The sequence below is a fragment of the Lissotriton vulgaris genome, chromosome 2_1 (genome assembly GCF_964263255.1).
Source record: "Lissotriton vulgaris chromosome 2_1, aLisVul1.2, whole genome shotgun sequence".
Lineage (NCBI taxonomy): Eukaryota > Metazoa > Chordata > Amphibia > Caudata > Salamandridae > Lissotriton > Lissotriton vulgaris.
The window spans coordinates 14,117,157-14,143,467 of NC_141687.1; the positions used below are offsets into that span (position 1 = coordinate 14,117,157).

General features: G+C 46.0%; 1 protein-coding gene across 3 annotated transcripts in view; it reads left to right on the forward strand.

Annotated features, from left to right (window-relative positions):
• The window catches only part of LOC147729457 (uncharacterized), a 128,229-nt gene that overhangs the window by 72,101 nt on the left and 29,817 nt on the right, over nt 1–26,311 (forward strand). For 2 of the 3 annotated variants that reach the window (XM_086954326.1, XM_086954325.1), the window contains 2 exons: nt 18,750–18,872; nt 25,596–25,712. In XM_086954326.1, coding sequence (XP_086810452.1) covers nt 18,750–18,872; nt 25,596–25,712 — 240 coding nt within the window. The remainder of the gene's footprint in view (nt 1–18,749; nt 18,873–25,595; nt 25,713–26,311) is intronic. The other variant, XM_086954327.1, reaches the window with a different exon arrangement.

Sequence of the window (26,311 nt, forward strand, 5' to 3'; positions counted from 1 at the left end):
GAAGGCATAAACAGAGTCTTGCAAAAATAAAACCCTGTAGTAACATGTGCAAAAGCTGCATCATGGCTGCTGGGCTTATGATAACTTAGTGTTATCGACAATGTCCCTATCGGCCATGTGACTGTAGCGTAGCATATAGAAAAACAGAATGCAACAGTAAGCAGAATCAAAAAGCTTGTAATAAAGGCCAAATCGTAGAAAAGCAAAAATTCTAGTTTAAAATGTTTTAAGGCGAGTTTATAAAATTCAGCAATTATGTGAACCATGGAAAGCAAACTGTTCCAAAACGTCATCCCTGTCGTTCATATCAAAGAGGGATGCCATCCAGTTGAGCAGTTGAATGAACACATGTGCTCCTCATAATCCAATGCCTCCAGTAGCATATCCGGGCATCTTGTGTGATATTCGATGAAACTATGTTGCAAGAGACGTTGTGCAACCTCACAGGTATTCCAGCCTGCGACCACACCAAGTGCAGCCGCACGCATCAAATGGCCATCCCCAGAACAGGCCTGGTCATGGGCCAGTAATGGATCATAATCCAGGTCAGTGCATGATGTATTGGAGAGGCAGATATCCAAGGCACAACAGAAAGGGCACCGTCGGTTATTGCATTTGGTCACTGTACAGTTGCAATTGTCCGGGTCTGTGCAGTACCACAAGATGGGCAGCCATTGTAAAAGAGGAGCAGAAGTACCAGCATGCCAGTAAGAGGATCAATAGAAACCCTCAGAAGGCTCTGGAAAAAATAGAATGAATAAAGGCCGGTGTTACTCCAAAAATCATCTGTAAAGAGGAAACGAGGTCAGATCCCACAAGTTTAAAAAAATGAGCAAGGCCTTCAGTGTAAGACGCATTAAATATTTGGTGTATTAACTCTCAAAAAATAGTAGTATGTTCCGGAAGCCAGCTGGAAGACGAAAAAAAGGGTTGTATTAACACGTAAAGCGGTTTGATACACTGGGCATAATCAGAAATGTATGTCCTCCCAAAGTATAAAAATCCCAGAAAGGATTGCAGTTTTTCAACGTGGACAGAGTTTGCAATTGTGCACATTTCTCCAGAAACTGGGGAACCAAATCCCTACCCTTGTTATTGAGCTTGTAGCCCAAGAAAAATACCGCCAAATAGGCGGTGTGTGACTTAGCAAAATTAAATTCGTACCTCAAGTCGGAAAAAGAGAGTATGATGCGATCCACAGGTACAAGATGTGGTATTAACTCGTCATCTGTCAAATAGATGTCATCGACGTATGAGAAAGCATCAGGGTCTTTGACATGCACAAGAGACACAACACTTGCAGCACAAGCCCCAGGATTGTTCTTATAGCCCATAGGCAAACACGTAAATCACTTCTGATTGTCGACCGCGGTAAATGCAGTCAAGTCACAGCTACCAGGAACCACATTGTGACTATAAAATCTATTGGAAATATCCAGTGTTGTTTTGTACTTTTTGCGAACAATATTATTTACTAACGCAGAGCTTTGTGTTTTTTGTACCGCAAATGTACAAATGTAACTGTTTTAAATGTCTGTAATCCACAATGATACAATAAGAACCGTCCGGTTTCAATATCGGAAAAAGAGGATTACTCATGGATGAAACACAGGGTTCAATGACATCCTGATATTACAACTGGGTCAAACATTTACTTACGGATGCTTTCGCTTCACGCTTGATTAGATACTGTGTGTGTGGCTGTGGCATAGATAGTAAAGAAATTTCATGTGCCGCTGAATCTCTATCCAAGCCCCCCTGATTATGATATACATATTGTTTGGGTAGCTCTTTTCGCCCTTTGTGGGATGGGTATGCCCAGATGTGCGTTCCTTGCTCACTGTGCCACTGGATTCAAGCTAGCCTGGCTGATGAAGGGTGACATACCCTGAAACCGGTCCCAGGGTGCTTGTTTCTGGTTCAGGGAGGGCTTGGCTTGACAGTTCGGTCTGGACTGTTCCCATGAGGCACAGGGTCAAGACTTATTTATATATGGCTGGGTCTAAACTGAGGTGGCATGGTGAGCAAAAGAACAATGGATTTAACCTAGATCTCTTGACTGGGGGTGAATGTATGATTCATTCGGCATTCTGTCTATCATTCGTTTGCGTAGTACGATATACAGCTGGCGCTAAGGCTAATGCCCATTCCAACACGTAAGCTTGTTTAGCCCCTTTGGGAAGAAGCCAAAATGAATGGAGGTGGCCAATCTGCCTCTGCAAACAAAATGTCATAGGAGAAGGTAAGGTTGTCCCAAAAGACAGCTATCAGGGCGTGCAACCTGTGTATCTGCTGTTTCCACTGTAATGAAAGTATCATTAGCTCTTGCCTCCAGACAAAGATGGAGTGCCTCCTGCACTATGGTAACTTCCGCCGCCTTGTCAAGGAGTGTCACTGCCCATCTCCAATCAAGGAGCAGGGTTCTCACCATCTGAGGCATGCTTCCATGTTAAAGCGGCAACTTTCATCTTCTGAAACTGGGCACTATAAGGAGGTTGTCCCTACGGTTTGGCTTTTACTTCAAACTCCTGTGGCAGATCACGTCGTAGTTGTGTGGTCTCGCCTTGTCTGCGATCCTGTCTATGGATCCAATGATTCCTGAAAGGAACAAGAAGAGCGTGGTTCAAGAACTTGAAACCTCTCTGGTTTCTTAATTTTAGAGTGGTCACACAAATCACATCTACGTTCAGAAGCATCAGGTGTCGGTGAACCCGCACGCAAACCTTGCTTCTGCTGTTGCTGCTGCTCATTTCTATTCCAAGCCTATTTAGGAAAGACTGGACACCCCTCCTTTTCAGGTGGGGGCTTATTTTGTGTTTGAGTAAAAGGTCTAATTCCCAGATTATTGCACCCCAAGGATTTATATACGTTTGAAATAATCTTTGGCAATTCACACTGTTTATCCACGTCAGCAACCGCCTCTAGGCACTGGCTCACCTGTAAGCTAACCGCTTCCTTCTTGATGTTAGCAAGGATTATGTCGGACACAATAGGGAAGACTCCCACTAATCTCACCCCCAACTCCAGGGCAGCCTCCGCCCCTTGTTTGTCTTGAACCGTCTTAAGAGCCGTCCGAAGGACTGTAATGGAGGGGGTTTCAAAACACAGCGAATAAACCGCAGCAAACACCTTCCCCCAAGTAGTGCAATCAGCCACATTGGAAATAAGGTCTTTAGTTAAGCTCATTGTAAGTATCGTGCATTTATCCAGAGGAGACGTATGCGGAAAAACAGCTTCAGGTTGCTGAAATGTTTCGGCCAACCAGAGGGGAAAATCATCCCTATTCTGAGGACGCTTCCCCATCACTGAATTGATCATGATGGGACTAATAACCACGTCTCCACCGTGCCCTGGTGGCTGAGCGGCACCAGCCGGAGCCGCCAGTACATTACGTGACAAATACTGAATGACACTTCTATGTATATGAATTAGGTAGTGCGTAAAGCGCGTAGCTCTGCGTGTGAAGCACCAAGATCATTTTAATGTGGTGTAAATCCCTCCAAAAATGGCCATGTGGCCCCCTCGGCTGAAAAGGGGGCGAGACGGACCACTTAAACGGGGTGAGAAAGGGTGCCATTCAACAATATGGTATGCTCCCAAGCTGACAACAGAACTTCAAGTAAACTATACAAACAGTAAATTTGTGGAACATCACCACGTTCATATTCATGAAAGAAGTGAGTGTTTCCGTCAACAGCCGGAAATATAACCCAAGAGTAAAACACTTTGAAGCAGAAAGGTGCCTCCACCTCTACTACAAATATAAAATAAAATCCCGCAACTGGAGCTCCAAATGAGCAGTAACTGTGGCGCGGATAGGCGCGGCAATGTTAATTGGTTGTGCCATTGCAGACACTGGAAATTAAACAAGAAAAACGGTAGTGCAACACTGGGTGAAGAACAAGGAAAACAAAACCTTTTAAAATTCAAGCTTGAAAAACCTATAAATCTCAAATATAGGAGGTTAATCTCTGGCACCACGGACCGCTCTGAAACTGGTGAGAGGGTATTGTGGACAAGCACAAGCACTACTCAGGGGTCTCGTGTATAAGTGCCAGACCAAACGGTGGTGGCGACATGTTTCAGGGATTCTGCAAATGCACAGAACTGTGCGCAGGGTTATGGGACCTTGGTGTATAGGGGCTAAGCCTTTCCACCACCTTAGTGCCCACGAGCCCTGCACTGAGTAGCTATAGTGTCTCACTCGCTCTCCTACTCACTCAGGAAGAAGTAAATGATTAGACACCGCAGAACACAACACTCCCGGATCGCTCAGGAATCCCAGTAACAAGACACAACTTTTCACTAACACTCTCGTACCTGTCCACAATAAGAACTGACGGTGACATGAATATCATTTTAAATGTTTATTTTAACTATTGTGCTCTAAAATGCAGTATACAAGCCAAACCAGCAGAAAAATGCATACAATTAATACAGTTACATTGCAGCCAGACCATATATCATAAAGGGACATGTCAACATATAAAGTCAGTGGAGAAAGGACTATAAAGCCTAACAACCCTCCCCTTTGTAAGAAGAAGTATTATTATGTAGTAGAGGATTTCTGGGCTTTGTCAGCCGACCCCATACCTTAGTGCCTCGATGGTATACCTCATTGCTTTTCTCCCCGGAAAGCTCCCTCTCTCCAAGTGTGTGTTACCTAAACATGCATCCCCATAATATCAAAGTACGAGTTTCCAGCAGCAGCTTCATTGGTGTGAATTGTCTAAGTGCTAGGGACTGACCAGAACAGAATAACAAGGGGCATTGTTTATCGATCTTGCTCACAGTGTTCAGACTAAACTCCAGGAACAGGCAGAGAACGCACAAAGCAGACGCTTCTCATGTGAAAGGCATAAACCAAGTCTTGCAAAAATTAAGCCAAGTAGTAATATGTGCAAAAGCTGCATCATGGCTGCTGGGCTCATGATAACTTAGTAATGTCGACAATGTCCCTATCGGCCAAGTGACACTTTCAGAAATAGAAGTTATTCTGAACATATGGTGTTAGATAGAAAATATTCTCATTGCTAGGTTCCATCCACCGTCTGATACAGGATCTCTAAAAGCAGATAAGACTCCACCACAGAACAATGAATTACAACAGCATTTATTGTGAACACACTCAAGTGGAGACAAACCCACTTGAGTGAGAGGATGCGACAGCTTGGCTATGCTCAGAGTTCTCTGCCTGGCCCAGCGTCACACAGATATTTATACTTTTAATCGTAGGTAAAAAGGGCAAGACATGTTTGCAAAATTACACGTACGCAGGGAACATTCCTATGAGCATTCCATTAGTCACATTTGTCTGTTATCACAAGGCACATATTGGATAATGCAGGAGGAGAGCTGAGTACATAATCACGAGCCAATGACTAATTGTCTGGTTTACTTTAAGACTTGCACAAGGCTATTTGTAGCTGGGAAAACAGCGTGTGGGTTTAAAGACCTGGAGCACAGACTTGTGTTTCTCGTGATCAGCAAAGGAAAGGGGGTGTGAGCAAACAGCTCATGGAAATGACAAAATGTCTAAACATGTGGGACACAGGTCAATGGAACAACCGATGTTCACAGTGTAGTTACATGTCAACAATGGATTATGGCACCAGTATATTCAGTAGCTTTGCAAGAATTTGCTTATGTTTATTGCATGACTTTCCTTGCTCGCTTCTGTGCCGCCATATGAGGGGCTTTGATGTCATGCTCCCTTCCTTCTCCACTCCTGTGTGTGCCGTCCATCAGCTCACCCACAGAGCACATCTGTCTTCACAACTAGTATTAACCTCATCCTGTGCAGTATGTCACTCCTATCCCCCTTGCACAGCACACATCTGTTTTATGTGTGTGTCCTCTCCATGTCTGCATTGTGTATCCTGTTGCTTCCCTCCTGTGCAGTCAGGTGGCCTCCAGTCACAGCTAACCTCTTGCACCTCCTCCATCATGAGGTTACTCCCAGTGGTTCACGGCTCCTTCTTTAAAAGTCATCCAACTCTTCATCGACAAAATCACCAGCTACCCCTCTCACTGGTTGCTCTCTCTGCTGCAGCTACCCTAATTCCTCGGTTGCCACATCATATTAAGATGATGTCATCTCATGTTTGATAGCATGTATGTATGCTTTTATGCATGTGTTGCCTTTATAAAATGACAATCTAGCCAGATGTGCAGAGTGTGATGCAGACAGTGAAAGGCATTGCTCCCTAAGCTTCGAGGGGGGCAGACAGGAGGAGAGGGTGCTCTTCAGAGACAGCAGGAGAGAGGGTTATAAAGTGTCGATGTTTTGTTGAAGAGATGAGTCTTCCGCTCTTGTCAGAACCGTAGAAGTGGCGTGGCCTGAGGGTTTCAACTGTGATGTCGCAGACATGCAACATCAACCCCTTTGGTGGTGCGCGCCTTCACAATGCCTTGTGGTCTGGGCCCGGACAGGTACCTTTGCCTTAGGGCATTGGTTCTCATCATCTTCTGGAGCTTGGAGGTAATGACATTTCTAAGAATGTCAGTTTTCATATCAGAAACCAATACATGGGGGGCAGGGGGGCTGGGGGCGATTACCCTGTGGTTTTTGCTCCGGAAGTGCAATTACATGGCATGACTTTATATCTTTAGCCCTTTATTGGCCAGGTAAGTAGGTAGTTGTTATTTTTTACCTCTTATAATTTAATTTCTCTTTGGGAATAATATTTGTTAATATATATTGCTTCAAATCAAATCAAAAGAGACTTTATTTCGGTTATATTTCAAACCATAAAAGTACGCGTCTACACAGCAGTTTAAAAACATTACACACATTATTGCCATATATTAAAATCATTATACAAGACATGTTTCCTTTGTCACAATATCGATATACAGACAGGATAGGTATAAAGTGCAAACAGTGCATAATAGAATGCAAAAAGGCGTAATTAAAAACGTCCAATAAGTTTGCCAGTTAGACAGATAAAGTTTATATGGTCATTGGTCCAGACAGGTTCTCATTCTGACGGCTAGTTTTAAAAACGATATTATTTGGAGAACACTGTCCTGGTGCAGAAGCTGTAGATAAATGAAAGCTGGTCTGATTTGATTAAAATCAAGTTTTCTTAGTAGGGCAACAAGATAACGACGGCGGGGATATTCATAAAACCTACATAAAAACATAAAATGCAGCATATCCTGTGGAGACTTCCCGTCGCAGCCACAGGGAGCTGCACACTTGCTAAAAATGTCCGACTTGGGTCTAATTAAAAGATGATGAAAGATGTTGAATCTGAACCTCGACAACAGAAATTTTTCATGTGAACTGAATGATCCTGCCAGGTGGGGCTCTATGCTATCACCTGTCTTTAACATAACATATTTCCTAACACTTGGCTTCAACAGTGCCACACTTTCTCTATCGGCCAGCTGGTACTTACAGAATGCATTTTTAATTGCTATTACATCCCCCTTTACAATCCCGCTAGGGTGGATAAACAAATCTAAGCGCCCCAACCTTTCAAAGCAGGATTTCAAGTATTTTAGCCAGGGGATGCACATATAGTTATCCTGAGATACAAGATCTCTCACAATCTGGTGGGTAAGAGGTATATCCTCATTTAGCCACAGGTTAACCCAACAAGTCAATGGCCTTAGAGCAAAGTTGTCACATAGGTACTGTGTCCCTAGTTCCTCATGGACTACAAGATTAGGGGTACTGGGGGTGGACACATAGAAGACGTTTGAGGAAAGTATTTTCAGAGACCTGTAACTGTTCTCCTGAAACATAGCCCCATAGTTCACTTCCATACAGTGCCGTAGCAACTGATTTGGCGTTGTACAGTTTAACCATTGCACTGACTGGTTTCTTCCCCAGTTTTGTTGCAAGATTAAAAATAGATGCGTTGACCCTCAACATTTCCCCCTTTTTCTTAGCCAAATGAGGGCCCCAGCTGAGTTTAAAGTCAAATAAAACGCCAAGATACGAAAATGTTTCTGTAACCGGGATAGGCACCTCATCAAGTTTAAAAACAAAATTCCTTTTTGGCTGCCGGCCAACATGCATAATATATGATTTAGAATTGTTGACCAGTAGGTCCCTGTCGGTCATAAAAACATTAAAAGCATTTAAAAGCAACTAAGGCCCCTTCTCTGTCCTAGAAATTAAAACCGCATCGTCTGCATATAAAAGGACAGGAATACCCCGCCTGCCCACTCTCTGACAATCTGACTGTACCTTCTGTAAGACAGCATCCAATTCATTTATGTAAAAGTTAAAAAGAAAAGGGGCAAGAATACATTCCTGGCGTACTCCATTCTTTATATCAAACTTATCAGTGGTGTCACCATTCGCAGAGTATCTAACATTAGCACTGGTGTGATTGTGCATGTCCACCAGAAAGTCAACGATCCCTGTGTCAACTCCCCTCTCCCTCATGTACTGCCACAGCCTTCCCCTGTTAACACAGTCGAAGGCTGATGACAGATCCATGAAGGCGAGATGGACCGTTCCCTTCTGTGCCACCGTATATTTACTAAGAATGAGAAACAAATTAAGACACTGAGTTGTGGTGGAACGCCCCACACAGAACCCATACTGGGAGATAGACATGATGTTATTATCATTCGCCCAGCTTGTAATTCTCCGCAGAATAATTCTCCCCATGATTTTGAGCATCGAGTCAATTAATGAAATTGGCCGATAACAGTGGGGGCTACCCCTATCTCCCTTTTTAAATACCGGCACAAAAGTCGACAGTCCCCAGGCTACAGGACAGCCTGCATTGGCAGCAGCATTAAAAACTGCCACTAAAATGGGTGCCCAGAAAATCGGCTTTGACTTAAACAGGTCTGGGGGGATCCCGTCCGGGCCTGGTGCCTTGTTTGCTGTCAATCCTTCTATGGCCTCAATCACCTCCCTGTTGTCAAACTTAATAGTTCCTCCACTAACACTAGTGGCTAACCCCACACTTACTGTACCCTCTGAACAATACAATGTTTTAAAATGCCGCTCCCAATCCTCTTTAGCTATGCAGCACTCGAGCCCGTCCACTGGCTCTTCCGCCAGAAACGGTTTTTTAACTAGTGCCCAAAATCTGGAGCTGCAATTCAGGGTGGATGGATCTAATATCTCACACCATGCCTCTTCTCTCAAAAACTCCTTATGAGTTTTAAGGACAGACTTATAATTTTTACGACAAGCTCTAATATTCTCCTGAATTCTCGGAGAAGCTGACAATGCTAGCCTAAGATTACGAGCAGCTTTGGAGCAATCGTGGTTAAACCACCTTGGTCCACATTTCTCCAAACTATTTTAAACTGGAACCGTCAACAGCTCTGACACCTTCCCACGACAGATCTTGGTAGGCAGTTAGCACCTCCCGCGGGTCTGCTCCTTTCCTAGTACAATTAGTAATTTCTTCTGAAAAATTGTCCCCAATGTTCTTATACAGAAGATCCGGGGTTACCATTGACCATCCCAGTCGCCACACAGATGCACATTAAAGTCTCCCATAATCATTAAATTGTGACTGTAATCCTTCATAGAGATGGTAATAAACGCATGAAGTACAGATAATTGATTAGATGCTGTGGTACCATTAGTAGCATTATAAAAGTTCACCAGACCAACCCTATTGTTCTTTCTCTTTAGTACTACACCCTGCACACAGGCTTGATATACATCAATACTGTGGATTGTTGAAGTGACCAGAACGGAAACAAATATCACCAAGCCACCCTTTGGCCTGCCTCTGATTGATGGTGTGGCCGGTACATAAAAAGCCTTATAACCTTCTAAAAACAAGTCACACTCTACAACCCATGTTTCGTGGAGACAGATAACCTTGAATTGCTTGATGTAAGTGACCCAGTTTTCGTTTGCCATCTTTGCAGCTAGCCCCGCAACATTCCATGAGACAACATTCCTATATCCACTTCTATCCTGTGAGTTAGCAGTGGGTATTAAATCTTCAATGATTGTCATACCCTGACCCACAGGTATTTCAAGTCAGTCACACATTTCCAGGCCAGATAAAAGCTCGTACCTGTTGTGTGTGTTGACATTAAAGCCCTGCTGATGTTGACCACTGTAGTTGAGTCTATTTTGCGTATTAACAACATTTCCCGCTCCACCTGAATTAACAACGTTATACATAAATCGCATGTCATTAGTCAGGGTCTGGGTATCGTACAAATGTGTCACAAGTCTTTGTTGGGGGGGATTATTACACAAGTGAGCATAAAAATACCCTAATGGGCGTACACATATGCTGTCCTCATTATATACTATAGAAGATGCTCTCAAGAGGACAGTGGCCACATGTTGTGGGTGTTTGAAGTTCACCATGATGCAATCCCCGCTACCCACTTTTTTAGATGGGCCCACCCAGTTCACCCTCCTAACCGCCATTACCTGGTCTGAGTACCCGATAGTAAAACCACAGTTTTTATTTAACCACGACACTGTTTTGTTTTTAAGTGAGGTGTGTGACTCTCCATATGGTGAAGCAGGATGGGTACCAACCGGAGGGACATTAGTCAGAACCACCACAAAGGACGCGCAATCTGGTGGTAGATTAAGATAGTGGTTACCTCTATGGGATCTAGGAACAGCTTTGTTGCTTATAGTAGGATTTGATTGCAACTGCAAGTTAGAAGTTTTAGGCTGGGATTGAATAACTGGTGGTGTTTGAGGCCTACTGCTCGCAGTGCTAGATACTATATCAGCTTTGCTGGTAATCTGCTGCTTTTTACCTTGTGCTACCGCTACCTCCCTAACTTCCCCCGGTTGAACCCTCAGACCCGCCCTAGCCCTTTGTTGGGGGGAAACCAGGCCACCTAGCCTGTCCACTTCCTTGACCAGGGTATCTATTCTGGCCACCAAAGGTCTAAGTGCCTCCTCTAACTTTGTCTCCAGTTTAGACTCCAAGTTTTTAATAAGAGTAGTAAACTGTTCAATGTTAATGCTTAAGTTAGGGCTGCCTTCCCTATCCCCCGTAAACACAAAGGGGTTAGTTCCTGGGCCAATATTAATTTTGCGATTACTGTCACCTCCAGTTCTACTCTGCTTCCCCCCTTTTTTTGTAAGTATCTTCCTACACATCCTTACCGGCCTTGTAACGGGAGAAACCACCTCCCTCTCTTCACTAGATATATCATGTTGCTCTCTATGTTGTGAGTGTACCTCTGCCCTAGCCACAGTGGGTATTGGGGGCTCTATACTGATTAGACTATCACTGTTAGCTACCATCACAGCATCCCCTGCAACCCCTGCAGCCAGTGGCTGGTCAGCCAAGCAAGGTAGGGTGCTACCTTTCCCTAGGGAAGCCCTACGTTCACTATTGATCTGGGAAACCTTTTTGACCATATAGTTATCAATGACATTTTGACCGGTAACAATTTTATCATTTTTACATTTAGACATCCTGTGTCTCTGAGAGGACCTAAATCTATCTCTATATGGCAATAAAACACAAAAACGCCAAATATTAAAATGTCTTACTTTTGATATTTAGAATGAAAAATGGGGGTCAGTTCAGTTGGACCAAAGACCCTGGCCCAGTCCAGTCTCTTCAGGCCTCTGAGGGCCACAGAGGGCCCGCCCTTTGCCCGGGCTTAGCCCCGGACGCTCCCGCGGGCGCGACTCGCGGGGCGAGTGGGCGCGAGCTGTTAAGTAGCGCCTCCAGGCCCTGTGCACCCGTCACTGGTGCGCCGCCGCCCCCGAGGCTGCTGGGGGATGTAGTGCCGTTCCCCTCACGGCTGCCTGATGGCGTTGAGGCAACCCGCAACCGGGTCTGGGTTCAGGGATTCTCCCGGCGTCTGCCTGATTCACCGCTGTTCCCCTCACGGCTGCCCGATGGCGTGGTGAGTCTGTGCCTGCTGCCCCCACAGTGCTCGCTGCCGCGGGCTGATAAGTAGCGCCTCCTGGCGCTGTGCACCCGTCACTGGTGTGCCGCCGCCCCCGAGGCTGCTGGGGGATGTAGTGCCGTTCCCCTCACGGCTGCCCGATGGCATTGAGGCAACCCGCAACCGGGTCTCGGTTCAGGGAGTCTCCCGGCGTCTGCCTGATTCACCGCCGTTCCCCTCACGGCTGCCTGATGGCGTGGTGAGTCTGTGCCTGCTGCCCCCACAGTGCTCGCTGCCGCAGGCTGATAAGTAGCGCCTCCTGGCGCTGTGCACCCGTCACTGGTGCGCCGCCGCTCCCGCGGCTGCTGGGGGATGTAGTGCTGTTCCCCTCACAGCTGCCCGATGGCATTGAGGCAACCCGCAACCGGGTCTGGGTTCAGGGAGTCTCCCGGCATCTGCCTGATTCACCGCCGTTCCCCTCACGGCTGCCCGATGGCGTGGTGAGTCTGTGCCTGCTGCCCCCCTCGAATTTAATTTCTCTTTGGGAATAATATTTGTTAATATATATTGCTTAATTAATGTATATATTTTGCTATACATATATTTCTGTGTGTATATATCTATATATGGATATATACACTTATAAACACTAACATATTTTTTTAATTATATTTAATTTTAATAAGTAGAATTTTAATTGACACAATTTAATGAACTTCATTTTATAATTTTGCTTTATAAAATTGTGCATTTTTCTTAAATGAATACTATATATTAACTTTAAAGTACATGTACCTATATATTTAAATTCCCCTAAAATCCTATTCACAACCCATCCCATAACTCCTTACCATCCTATACAGCGCCCATCTCTGAGGCCTAAAAACTCTATAATACCTCTGGAGACAATCTATCTCTGGGACTTAAAAACTCCTCCTCCCCCAGTACAGAACCAATCCCTGATGCCTAGAAAGACCAAACTAGCCTTCTACACAACCCATCCCTTAGGCCAGAAAACTCTATACTGGCCCTGTATACACCCCATCCCTGGGGCCTAAAAACTCCCCATACCCCTGTACAGGACCCATCCCTGGGGTACCCCTGGATACTATTAATTACTTATTATTTATTCCGTTTGTACATTAAATGACTAATGATAAAATGAATGTGCTTAATAATGATTTAAATCCAATGTCAAAGTAATTATATGATTAGTATTTATTAGTTTGTTTCAATAAATTACTTACTATTAAATACATTTTACATATTCATTTAAATATATGAAATGTGTTTTACTATCACAATAAATTAATGTTCACTGAACAATCCACAGGTGTAAGTAATCTTATACTGAAGTGAAATGTTCAGTAGCAACATAAACATCTGGAACGTAAACAAAATGCCAGCTCAGCGAACCCCAGCCAGGCCGCCGACAACCTCACGAAGTGGATCAGCAACTGCGCGGACGAACTCGCCCCACTGAGGACCCCGCCTAGCAGACCCGGCAGCAAGAAGGCCCCATGGTTCACCGACGAACTCAAGAGCTCCAAGAAGAACTGCCGAGCCCTCGAGAAAGTCTGGAGAAGGGAACCGACACCGGACAACAGGACCTCCTTCAAACTTGCCACCCGGAAACACCACCAGCTGATCCGCGCCGCCAAGAAAACAGCATTCAAGGACCGGTTGGACAACAACGCACACAACTGCAAGGAACTCTTCAACATCGTGAAAGAGCTTTCCAACCCCAGCGCAGGAAACAACAACATCACCCCATCGCAAGACCTCTGCAACTCCCTCGCTTCATACTTCCACAACAAGATCGCGGACATACACAACAACTTCAACAACCAACCAACGCACACCATGACCGAGCAACCACCCCCCACCACCACCCTCCACGCCTGGACCCCGATCAGCACCGAAGACACCATCCGCACGATGAACTCCATCCACTCCGGATCACCGACCGACCCCTGCCCTCACCACGTCTTCAACAAGGCCGACGCTGTCATCGCACCCCACCTGCGAGACATCATCAACACATCCTTCGACACCACCATCTTCCCTGAGAGCTGGAAACACGCCGAACTCAGCGCTCTACTCAAGAAACCAACAGCGCGGACCCCACCGACCTCAAGAATTACCGCCCCATCTCGCTCCTCCCGTTTCCAGCCAAAGTCATCGAGAAGACCGTCAACAAGCAGATGGCCGCCTTCCTCGAGACGAACGGATCCCTCGACCCCTCACAGTCCGGCTTCCGAGCCAACCACAGCACCGAGACCGCCCTCATCGCCGCCACCGATGACATCCGAGCCCTGATGGACAATGGAGAAACAGCGGCCCTCATCCTCCTAGACCTCTCCGCGGCATTCGACACGGTCTGCCACCGCACCCTAGTACGGCGCCTCAGCAACATCGGAATCCAGGACAAGGCGCTGGAATGGATCATCTCCTTCCTCGACGGAAGAACACAGAGAGTCCGCCTACCACCGTACAAGTCAGAGGCCTCCGAAGTCATCTGCGGCGTCCCCCAAGGATCATCTCTGAGCCCCACCCTCTTCAACGTCTACATGAGCCCCCTCGCGGCCATCGTACGCAAACACAACCTCAGCATAATCTCCTACGCCGACGACACCCAGCTGATCCTCTCCCTGACCAACGACCCCGCCGCCGCCAGAGCCAACCTGCACGAAGGGATGAAAGAGGTAGCCGAGTGGATGACGACCAGCCGCCTGAAACTGAACTCGGACAAGACGGAGGTCCTCATCCTGGGCTCCTCACCCTCCGCCTGGGACGACTCCTGGTGGCCTCCCGCCCTGGGCACCGCACCTAAACCGACAGACCATGCACGCAACCTGGGCTTTATCCTGGACCCCTCCCTCTCCATGACCAGGCAAGTCAACAACGTCTCCTCGGCGTGCTTCAACATCCTACGCATGCTACGGAAGATCTTCTGGTGGATCCCCACCGAGACCAGGAAGACCGTCACCCAGGCCCTCGTCACCAGCCGACTGGACTACGGCAACGCCCTCTACGCCGGTACCACCGCCAAGCTCCAGAAGAGACTCCAGCGGATCCAGAACGCCTCAGCCAGACTCATCCTCGACATCCCACGAACCAGCCACATCTCCGGACATCTGAGAGACCTTCACTGGCTCCCCGTCAACAAAAGAATCACCTTCCGCCTCCTCACCCACGCACACAAAGCCCTACACGACCAAGGCCCGAGCTACCTCAACAGCCGAGTCAACTTCTACGCTCCCAAACGCCACCTCCGATCAGCCAACCACGCCCTCGCCGCCGTCCCCCGCATCCGAAGAGCGACTACAAGAGGAAGGTCCTTCTCCTACCTGGCCGCCAAGACCTGGAACTCCCTCCCGACCGACCTGCGCCTGACCCAAGACCACCTCTCCTTCAGGAAGAAGCTGAAGACCTGGCTGTTCGAGCAGTAGCGGCACCCGCCCCCCCCCCCCCCACCCCCCAGCGCCTTGAGACCCTACGGGTATGTAGCGCGCTTTATAAGTGTCACTGATTGATTGATTGAAAATGCAGAAATTAACCAGTTTGAGCTATTATATTTTGTACACTAAGGTAACTTAAACTTGCACTCCGCCATGCACAGTTTTCACATCAACAATTTAATTGCAAATGTTGCAGTAGTATCATCAATGATGTCATGAATGATGTAATATGTGGGATAATTAGCAGCACCTGCGAGGGCACGCGTTATAGTTGCCTAAGGGCACAAGCTATAGTTACTTGAGATTACAGGTTCATTTAGGTGTTTTTCTGAGTTTACAACGTTACATTTTGACTGAGCATTTCAAGTTACTGTAGCGTTACTTAAACCTTTGAATATTTCGGTGAATTTCTATTTTTTATTTTTTACATAAAGTAATATTTTGTTGCCATACGTTGAGGCACACCCCCTGTGCATGTTCTTTGGCCATGCGTGGCGGGGATGTTGGCCTCAGGGATTTGCCTGCAGAAAATCTCTGCTTCAACCCCCCCAGGCTGCCAACTACATGCTGCAAGGTTGGTCCCACGCATGCACAACACCTGGTTGTCCACAGACCCTGGCTGCACCCGCAGGCAGCCAAACCCGCGTTTCCCACGACCTTTAGTCATGGGCAGCATGGTATCCCCCCCCCCACCCCCCCCCCTCCGAGCTTTATTAGGTCTGAGACCTCACCCCCAAGGGCCCAAAACAATAATTAAAAAAAGAGGTGGAGTGCATGCAGCACCCCTTCCCGTTGCGTATTAGTCTCCAGGGACTCCATCACCTTGAGTCAAATACAATGAAACAGGGGAGGTGGCGTCCCCCCCTTAAACTGTCTTCGGCCCCGGAGACCCCATCTACAGGGGCCAAATATAATGAAAAATGGAAGGAGGGCCACGTTGCCCCTCTCCCCGTGCTTATTTTGGCCCTGTGTAACCCATCCCCCCTGGAATGTCCAAAATGTCGGTGGTGCCCGGGTTCACACTCAGAGCACCAACCAACCACCACGTTGGGGACTGCGGGGGTGCCTTTGAAGGCTTGTGAAGGGGGCCATGAAGTCCTCCTCGCCTTTACTGCACATTTCCAACCTGGGAGATGAGCTACGCGGGGCCTTTAATGGTTTGTAGAGGGGGCAGCATAGCCTCCTCCCTTATGGAGTGTGGCTCAGGTGATGGGCTCCCTGGAGCCAATACTGGTTTGGGGAAGGGGGGTTGTTCCACCGTAATTAAGGAATGCTCCCTGGGTCCCTAAATGGGCTTGGGAGGTGGACCCCACTGACGACCCCCTCCCGTTATATAGTTTGTTAAATAAAGGCGGGCTGCTTTTGGATCACAGCTAAAAAGACCAGTTGTTTTCCTTGCCCTGTATTTATTTATTTTAAACTTCAGGACAGAGGAGTAAGTACTTGAGTCCTGTAATGGCTGGCAGCAAAATCTTTTTCATGTTGCTGGCAGCCAACCCGAGTGCTTGCTCCTGTGGGAGTCCGACTCTCGTAAGAGCAAACTGGCCCATAGGAAAAATAGCTCCCTAGGCCAATCAGAATGCTCCTTTTTTTAGAAATTGTGTTCAAGGGATTCTCACAAGATTCCCTCGGACCTTACCATCCAAATATACAACTATTTTTAAACCTTTGACACTGTTTTGACCACTGTTGCCCTACATGGCCCCCTCGCAGTCCGGATGCACTTTAAGAGCGCCATCTTCTGGGAGATCGCATCCTACCTGAAGGACGGACCCTAGCTGGTCCCGGTGTGAAACCGTTCCCATCTCCTGCTGTGTCTCCTAATGCTCCCTCCTCTCATCTTAGTTCTGCTCATTGCTTCTTTGTTGGGGCACTGATGAGGCTGACTATAATAGCGTGGTCTCTTTGAGTACATGAGGAGTTGTCACTGGGTTTCTTAGCTAAATTCTCTTAGGCGGTGAACCCTCTAAATAAAATGGGATGGTCTCACTGGGCTGAAGGAGGTGGCTTCTTTGTATATAAAGTTGCTTCCACCAAGTATAAGTTATCTTCTCCTGTATTGTATCTTTCATAGATTCACATGCTTGTATCTTCCCAGTCGTCATGGTGGGAGTGTCTGACTCATGTGAATCTATGAAAGCTAATACTGGAGAAACATAGTGTACAGGTAAGTAACTCGTTTTTTCTCCTGTATTGTATCTTTCATAGATTCACATGCTTGTGTCTTCCCCGTCGTCATGGTGGGAGTCAGAGACTCTCACCATGACGACGGGGAAGATACAAGCATGTGAATCTATGAAAGATAATACTGGAGGACCATAGTGTACAGGTAAGTAACTAGTTTTTTCTCCTGTATTAGATCTTTCATAGATTCACATGCTTGTATCTTCCCCGTCGTCATGGTGGGAGTCAGAGACTCTCACCATGACGACGGGGAAGATACAAGCATGTGAATCTATGAAAGATAATACTGGAGGACCATAGTGTACAGGTAAGTAACTCGTTTTTTCTCCTGTATTGTATCTTTCATAGATTCACATGCTTGTATCTTCCCCGTCGTCATGGTGGGAGTCAGAGACTCTCACCATGACGACGGGGAAGATACAAGCATGTGAATCTATGAAAGATAATACTGGAGGACCATAGTGTACAGGTAAGTAACTCGTTTTTTCTCTCAAGGTATAATATAAGGTATAAGGGATGGTCCCTTAAGGTATCAGGGTGTGGCACCCTTGGGTATAAGAGGGGGATCTCTCTGGGTAGGAGCAGTTATACAGGGTATTATTTCCAGGTATAAGGAGGGGTATTGTGTCCAGGTAGAAAATCTGCTTTAATCATGTATAAGATTTGTTTCTCCAGGTGTAATAGGGGCTTTATCTAAGTGGACGTGGAACTCCCATCAAAGATAAGAGGTTGTTTCTGCATAGGTGGTGCATCCAGGTGCAAGGAGGTTTTGTCTGTAATATTATGTGAGCTGCCCTCTACAAGGAGTGGTCTTTTCAGATATAGCGGAGGTGCCCTTCCAAGTGTAAGGAGGTGAGCTCCACGAATACGGGAAGGGCTTTCCCCAGGCCTAAAGGGGAGCTGTCTCCAGGGTGAGCAAGGCTTTCTCCAAGTATGTGCGTTGTGATCTTCAGTTAATGATGACTTATCTCCTTTATATATGAGGATGCTTTCTCCAGGTATAAGGGTGTGCTCACTCCACATGCTATAGGTGTGCGTGTGTACATGTGAGTGTGTGTGCGTGCGCGCATGTGAATGTGTGTGTACATGTGTATGTTAGTGTGTGTGTGCGCGTGTGTGCGCGTGTGCGCATGTGAGTGTGTGGGTACATTTGCACACTTCCTATGCACAGCTGTTAATCCTAGTGCTTCAAGGGTTTTACAGCCCAAATATAAGTTGTTGAAACACCCAAAGAAACTCTCTTGAAGTTCGCGTTCTTACAGCTGATGCTTGAATGTTGTCTTTTTTTAACAGGAGACCGTTCGGATACCATATTCAGTGAAAGGAATCATTTGAAGCATTCGGAGACCACCACACATTATTTAAAGCATCGTGAGAGCCCAGAGGAGACGGAAAGCACTGAAGATGCCAAAGCAGGTTCGATCAAAGCAGCAGGGATTGTTTTTTTTAATCAAATAATCACGTCTTACAGTTAAAATAAATAATGAAAAATAATGACTGTAAAATACGAAAACGTAGCCTACAAACAAAGCAAGATAAAATAAAAAAAAATTACATTTTTGAAAAAATAACTTCAAAAAGCAGTGTTGCTGAGGCCTGGCATGCAAACCTGACTAGGAGGCACCAATATAACCCACAGGAGTGAGTCTTTGTGAGTATCCTTGCAGTCGGGGCGCTGGTCCAGAAGGGAGGGTGGAGCGGCTGAACGACCAGCGTTTCTGATAGGAAATTACTCCGCTCGCCTCGATTGCTCTGTATGTTAAAGCTACCATTCTTCCAAAGCTGTTCCAATATACCCGAGTATGCAGCGACATTGCGCATATTGATGTTTTCATTTTTACTCTGCCTACTTGCTAAAACTTTGCCAAGATCACTCAAAATTAAACATCCCAAATATTCAAGATGTATGTTACATAGTAAACTATCTTGCCCTCCAGTATTTGGGCATATTTTATGTCTCTTCTCCAGTATTTGGGCAAAGTATAAAAATACAGCTATATCGGGGAGTTATAGGGATACGAGGAAGCTCAAATGTTAGGAACCTTGGGCCCTGTTCACAAACTTCCTGTGTAGTATGTTTAGTACAACTACAGTAGTACTAGTCAAGCCCTACAAATGCTATTCACAAAAACTGGAATGTAAATCTCCACCTCTGCCTCTCCTGTATTTTCTGTGAGGCGATCCTCACACATGTAAGTTTACTGCTTAGTACAAAGGCCCTAATTATGATCCGGTCGGAGCCGTTCCGACCGCATTGTTATCAGCCGGACGGGTTCCTGTCTGACCGACCCATTATGTTGGAGTCAGTCGGAAAGGATTGCAACTGGTCATTCCGACTGACTTCCAACCGGCTGAGAGCCAGTCCGCCGTCGGTAATCCCAAGGGCGGCTCTTTGCGCCCGAGGGATTACAATGTCGGGTGAAAATAGCCTTTCTGTACCGGCCTTTCCGCACAAAAAAACTGTCAGACCTCGACTTTGGGGGCCTCAACAGGGCACCCTTTGATGCACGGCCTCCGGTTGGAGGCCGAGAGGGCACCATGTTGATCCCTGCACCTAGTGGCAGGCACCTTGAGATGGCTTTTCCATTTTGTAATGATTGTAATCACAACAATTTAGAAAATATTGTACGGCGTAATATGATATGTTCAACATTAAAGAGGGTATGAAGATTATATAAGAAGCTTACAGGAGTGGTCTTCGTATTAGAATAGCGAAAACGTTTGTGTTATGTTTTATATTTTTTTTAAAAGGACAATAATCCAAACGAAGTGAAAGCTATGATGAAGTTTGCTTCTTTTTCATGATAAATTCTCTCGCTGTGCTCATGGAGCCCAAAGAATCATTGTCTTTGGCAGTCTCAATAATGCACCTTGAGGTGCCTGCTACAGGGTCCAGGGATGAACTGTACCTTTTTCTTTTTACAATGGTTGAAATGCATGCTCCCATTGTGAAGTGTAGGAGTGTTCGGTCGCTCTCTAATTAGTCGGTCGGGGCCACCGACCTGCTGCCGAGACGATGTTGGGCAGAGCAAACTCCTCCCGACATCGTAACTGGGCCCTAAATGCGGAAGGTACCTGTGGAAGTGGATGGGAAAACAGGCATAAGTTGTTAAGTACCACTAAATGGGACTGGTTTAGGGAGGAGTAAGGAGGTGCTTTAGGGGGGACATGCGCCCATCCACAAGAGTAAGCCAATTGCTATTCACAAACTGCACTTCTAAAGATACTACAGCAAGAAGAGTAATAAATGTACTTCATCTCAGAGCTGTAAGTCCGGTAACACATATGGCCATCCACTGGCAAGGCAACACTCTCCCATAGAAAATAATGGCAGTAGGGGATTAAAATAAAACCCCATAGGAAATAATGTTAAACTATTTTAAATTACTTGAACTTTTTAAAAGTATCTAAAATAAACAATATTTATTATTTTATTTTAAAATGTCCTAATAACTTTTATTAGTTCAAAAATTAATGTAACATTCATTTTTATCAAGCTATTAAATGGCTTTTAATTCTATACATCACTTTTAATCCTTATTAATTCATAATATATATGCCTCAAACATATATATGTTTGAGGCATATGAGCTGCAGATTACACACTGTCCACCTAGTGTTGGGCCCGGATGTTTGCAGTTGGTTTTGTTGTAGAAAAGTCTTTGGAAGTCACGGAATAGGTGACTCCTACTTTGGATGATACTGCGCATGGGCATCGACTCATCCCCAGATTGTTTTTTTCCACCACCGGGCTCGGATGTGTTTCCAGCGCTCCGTGTTGGAACCGATTTCCTTCGGCTCGCAATCCTCACCAACTTACAAAAAATCAGTTTAGAAAGCTTTCACCGTCGACGCTACTCTTGAAGACCGAAGATTTTGATTCCGGTCATCGTCGACGGCCTTCGGGCCTAACTAGGCCTCGACTCCAGCTCATGGAAAGGACGCCATTTAAAAAGTGTCCTCAATGTGGGTCGAAGTTTCCCCACACCGACCTTCATGAAGTGTGTAACCTTTGCCTCTCCCCGGAGCACGAGGCCATAGACTGTTCCGCTTGTGCCTCTTTCCGCTCCAAAAAGACTATCCGGAACCGAAGAGCTAGGAGAACAATGGCTCAATCTTCAGCTCCGATTCCGGACGACATCTTTGAAGAAGGCGTGGACGTCCCAGAACAACACGACATCGACAGCAACTCCGAGGCAGAAGATTCAGACGTCCAGAACATCGCTCCAGCACAGCGGGTCGTAAGTAAGACCGTCGACCCCGATCCTTCATCGACACATCCAAAGAAGGCCCTGGTCACACCCTCGCCCTCGGGCTTGGGTGCACGCCGACACACTGCTTCTACTGCCCCACCCTCGGGCCCGGCTAAGAAGCTAACTAAGCCTTAAGGCGACTCGGGCTCGAGTCGGCCTTCCCACGGCACACACACCTACCTGCACCGGAAAAGACAATGTCACCGGCCCGTCGACATCCATACCACCGGCGCCGAAGCCAACCGCTACTCCTTCAGCACCGAAACCCAGTTCGGAACCAAGCAAACCCGCTTAGGATTCAAAAAGACCACCGGAACCGAAAAAACCATCGGATCCCAAAAATATACCGGAGCCGAAAAAATCATCTGAGCCGAAAAAATCTTCGGAGCCGAAAAAGACTTCTGCTTCTCCGGTTAAGGAAAATGCCAAAAAAACAAAAGAAACCGCTTTAGTGCCGAAGCCTCACTCCGCACCAAAAGATCGACCTCCTGCAGAGGACTTATTTCATCCAGACCCTGCACAAAAGACTCTACCTAAAGACCCAATCACTGGGCAGCTAATTTTAGCTTCAAAAAAGCAACCACTGGATACACCAGCGCCAGCTCCTCATTCAAAGAAAAAGGACATGGCTACCTCGCCTTTAAGACTTCCTTCCCCTCCTCCTCCACATATACCATCACCACCTGGTCCCCTACCACAACATTCCCCTGCATCCTCTGTCATACCAGACGATGACAATAGGGATGAAAGCTCTGATGATATAGGGGCTAACATAGATGAACTATCTGTTCCTCCAGGCTCACCTGACCCGTTGGATGATTATAACACCCCAGACGTCCCAAATGTCCCTCAAGATGACATATACCCCTCAAGACCTTCTCCACCAGAAGACACTATGGGTTTTAATCAGTTGATACACAGAGCTGCGCAGTATCTCGGGATGGACATGCATACAGACCCTGTAGATGAAGACTTCCTAATGGATACCTTTGATAATGCACTAAGGTCCTCATCCATTTTACCAATGCTTAAAGGAGTGATTAAGCATACTCATGAAGTCTTCAAAGACCCAGTCAGAACTCGGGTCATTAACCCGCGAATAGAGAAAAAGTATAAAGCTGCCCCTTCAGACCCAGCTTATATTTAAGGGCCAGTACCACGAGACTCACTTGTAGTTTCCAACCCACGCAAGAGAGTAAATTCACAAAACATCAGGTGAAGCTCCCCCACCAGAAAAAGAGTCTAAGCTACTTGACGCATCAGGGGAAAGAACGGCGTCTCAAGCAGCAAACATGTTATGTTATGTTATGTTATGTTAGTATGAATTTGTAGAGCGCATGTTCACCCTGGGGTTTCTTGGCGCTGTGTAACGCTGGGGAACCCGTCCTGGCTTTCCCTGTGAGATGGTCCCTATTGGGCATCCCCAAGTTGAAGCCAGGCATCCCCAGCAGCGAGGGGGCCATTGTGGAGATTAAGCAAGCTATTGCCCAGAGTTGCAGCGTGGGACCCATGGTTAGAGAGGCACCGAGGCGAGATTTATCGAGCCCGCTGACATTGGTTCCGTACCCTGCCGCATCAGGAATTGAACCCTGGTCCCGGGCCGACCTCTGCTTCTGGGTCTGCCGCCTCTAACCGGTGAGCCACACTTCTCCATGTGGCGTATTGCCAATACACAAGCATTATTGGCCAGATATGCATGGGCACATTATGACAAATTAGAATCACTAATGCAACACCTCCCTGATAAATACAAAGATAGAGCAAATGAACTTATTCAAGAAGGTAAAAATATTACAAACACCTCTATTCGGTGTGCACTTGATGCAGCAGACACCGCCTCCATGGCAGTTAACACCAGTGTCTTATTGCATAGACATGCCTGGCTACGCGTATCAGGGTTCAAACCTGAAGTCCAAAGTGCTACACTTAATCAACCCTTCGATGAGCAACACTTATTCGGACCCAATGTTGATGTATCCCTTGAAAAAATGAAAAAGGATACAGATACAGCCAAATCTATGGGAGCCCTGCAGTCGCAGACTCCCAGACGTTGATTTCACCGCTCATCTTATCGAGGCACCACCAGGGGATACTCTTGGGACACACCTTCTACCTCGTGCAAAGCCCCTACACAATCCACCAATAGTAAGGGCTACCAAAGGGGGGGTTACAGGGGTAACAATAATAAAGGCAGAGGTAAAAACAACAACTCCCGCTCTGCCTCTACCCCTGCCCAATGACTCCCCTTCCCTTCCCCCGTCCCATTCCACTCCTGTCGGGGGAAGACTACAACAATACCTACCAGCCTGGGAATACATCACATCAGACCGGTGGGTGCTTCAAATAATTCAATCAGGTTACTGTCTAGAGCTAACATCCACCCCCAAACATACCACCCAGGCAGTGTCCAATGTCACAAGAACATTTAACATTGCTCAGACAGGAAGTAATATCCCTCCTGCAGAAAAATGCAATAGAAATAGTCCCAAAGCATCAGCAAAACAAAGGAGTATACTCCCTATATTTTCTAATCCCAAAGAAGGACGGGTCTCTAAGACCTATTCTAGACCTCAGACCTCTAGACATTTACATACAGTCGGATCATTTTCATATGGTCACACTACAACAAGTGCTTCCACTCCTGTTACAAAACAACTTCCTTGTCACTCTAGATCTCAAGGACGCCTACTTCCACATTCCCATCCAAACAGTGCACAGAAAATATCTCAGATTTGTGCTAGACGGGTAGCACTACCAGTTCAAAGTGCTTTCATTCGGAGTCACAACAGCGCCAAGGGTGTTTCCCAAATGCCTAGCAGTAGTAGCAGCACACTTAAGAATACAACAGATTCACGTCTTCCCATACCTAGACGATTGGCTCATAAAAGCCAGCTCATACAGCCAGTGTGTACAACACATGCACGCTACTATTCAACTGCTCGACGATTCGGGATTCACAGTAAATCACACCAAGTCACATCTGCAACCTTCACACATACAACAATATCTTGGCGCTACAATAAACACCCAACTAACACTAGCATATCCCTCTCCAAACAGGATAACAAGTGTACAAACTCTCCTAACAAAATTCAAACTGCAACACTCGCTTCCAGCTCGAGTGTTCATGCAGCTCATAGGAATGATGGCATCTTGCATATTTATAGTACCTCACGCAAGACTGCAAATGCGTCCACTTCAAGAGTGCCTAGCATGCCAATGGAACCAGGCTCGTGGTCAATTAACAGACCTAGATTTGGTAGACAGTCGGACTTTTCGCTCTCTGCAATGGTGGACCACCAAAAACCTTTCAAAGGGGCGAGTTATTAAAATATAACACCCATCTAAACTAAATTATTTATATTTATTATGCATTAAAATTTACAAAAAGGTATGCATTGAATGAATTTAAATTAATTGTATTATGTTTGTTAAAAATAAAAAAGTTATATTTATTTTTAAATGTGAAAAAGTTTATTCATATTTTTGATCATGACAAAAGGCACGTCAGTGTTGCACCCCAGGTGAGAGAAAAAATATTTTTTCACAGTAAGGGTTTGAGTGACTTTTAGTCAGGTTGTACCAGCTCAGATGAGAGAGGTGATGATGTCAAGGTAGTAGTTGAATCTGCAGCGCAAGTTCACTTGTTACTCAGGACAGTAATTGAACCTCAATGTTCATTATTTAGAGGAATAAACGTCTTGTAGTGGCCCACTCCTCCCTCACAGCCTTTGTAAAAGTCCAGTTCATGATCTGCCCATCATGAAAATGTATCTATCGATTCTGTACAACCTCATGTCAAAAAGAAAAAGAAAAATATTGATAAAGCATTTAAATTCAGAAATCCTTAATGAGGATTTGAAATGATCTACTTGTGTTTTTCTAGTAGAATATCACACTCTTAATTCCGACAATATCTTGAGGATGGACGAAGAGTTACTCCCTGGTTCGACGGATCATTTTAGCTCAGAAGGAGGAGAGAGCAGCTCTGGCCTGCGCTTAGGTAAGTAGGACTTTGTAAGCGAACATTTGTTTTGTGCATGAATCAGAGAATTGGTATTGAAAAAAGTGCAAACTGAATCATATCGAGCATCCGTAGGCACCCGATAGCCAAACTTCAGCATGGAGGTGTGGAAGGGTAGATTGCGTGTGTTAGAAATGGGATCTCTGGTTGGCCAAGGCTTGCGCCAAAGTCAGTCAGAGACCACCACTCTAAGTCAGTTCAAGGGAGTTACACGCCAAGATAACCCCTGCTCACTCCCTTGGTAACGTGACACGAGCAGTAAGCCTAAACTCGGAGGCAATGTGAGTTAAGTGTTTGCGCACGCACCCCCAGCAACAACACCCAAGGCCCACCACAAGGTATATGTAAAAATAGCCTTTGTATTGCAAAACACATTAGATAGAAACACACACTTTACAATGTGCCAACAGGCACGGGCAGAATTTACGGGGGATATGTACAGGACAGGGCCACATGGACCACTGTCAGGAATATGCACTTTTAGAACTAGGATACTTGTTAAAATTAGCACTTAGAATAAAAAATCACTGTAGCACCAAATAGCAAATAGAACACACAACCAGTAACTACTGGTAAGA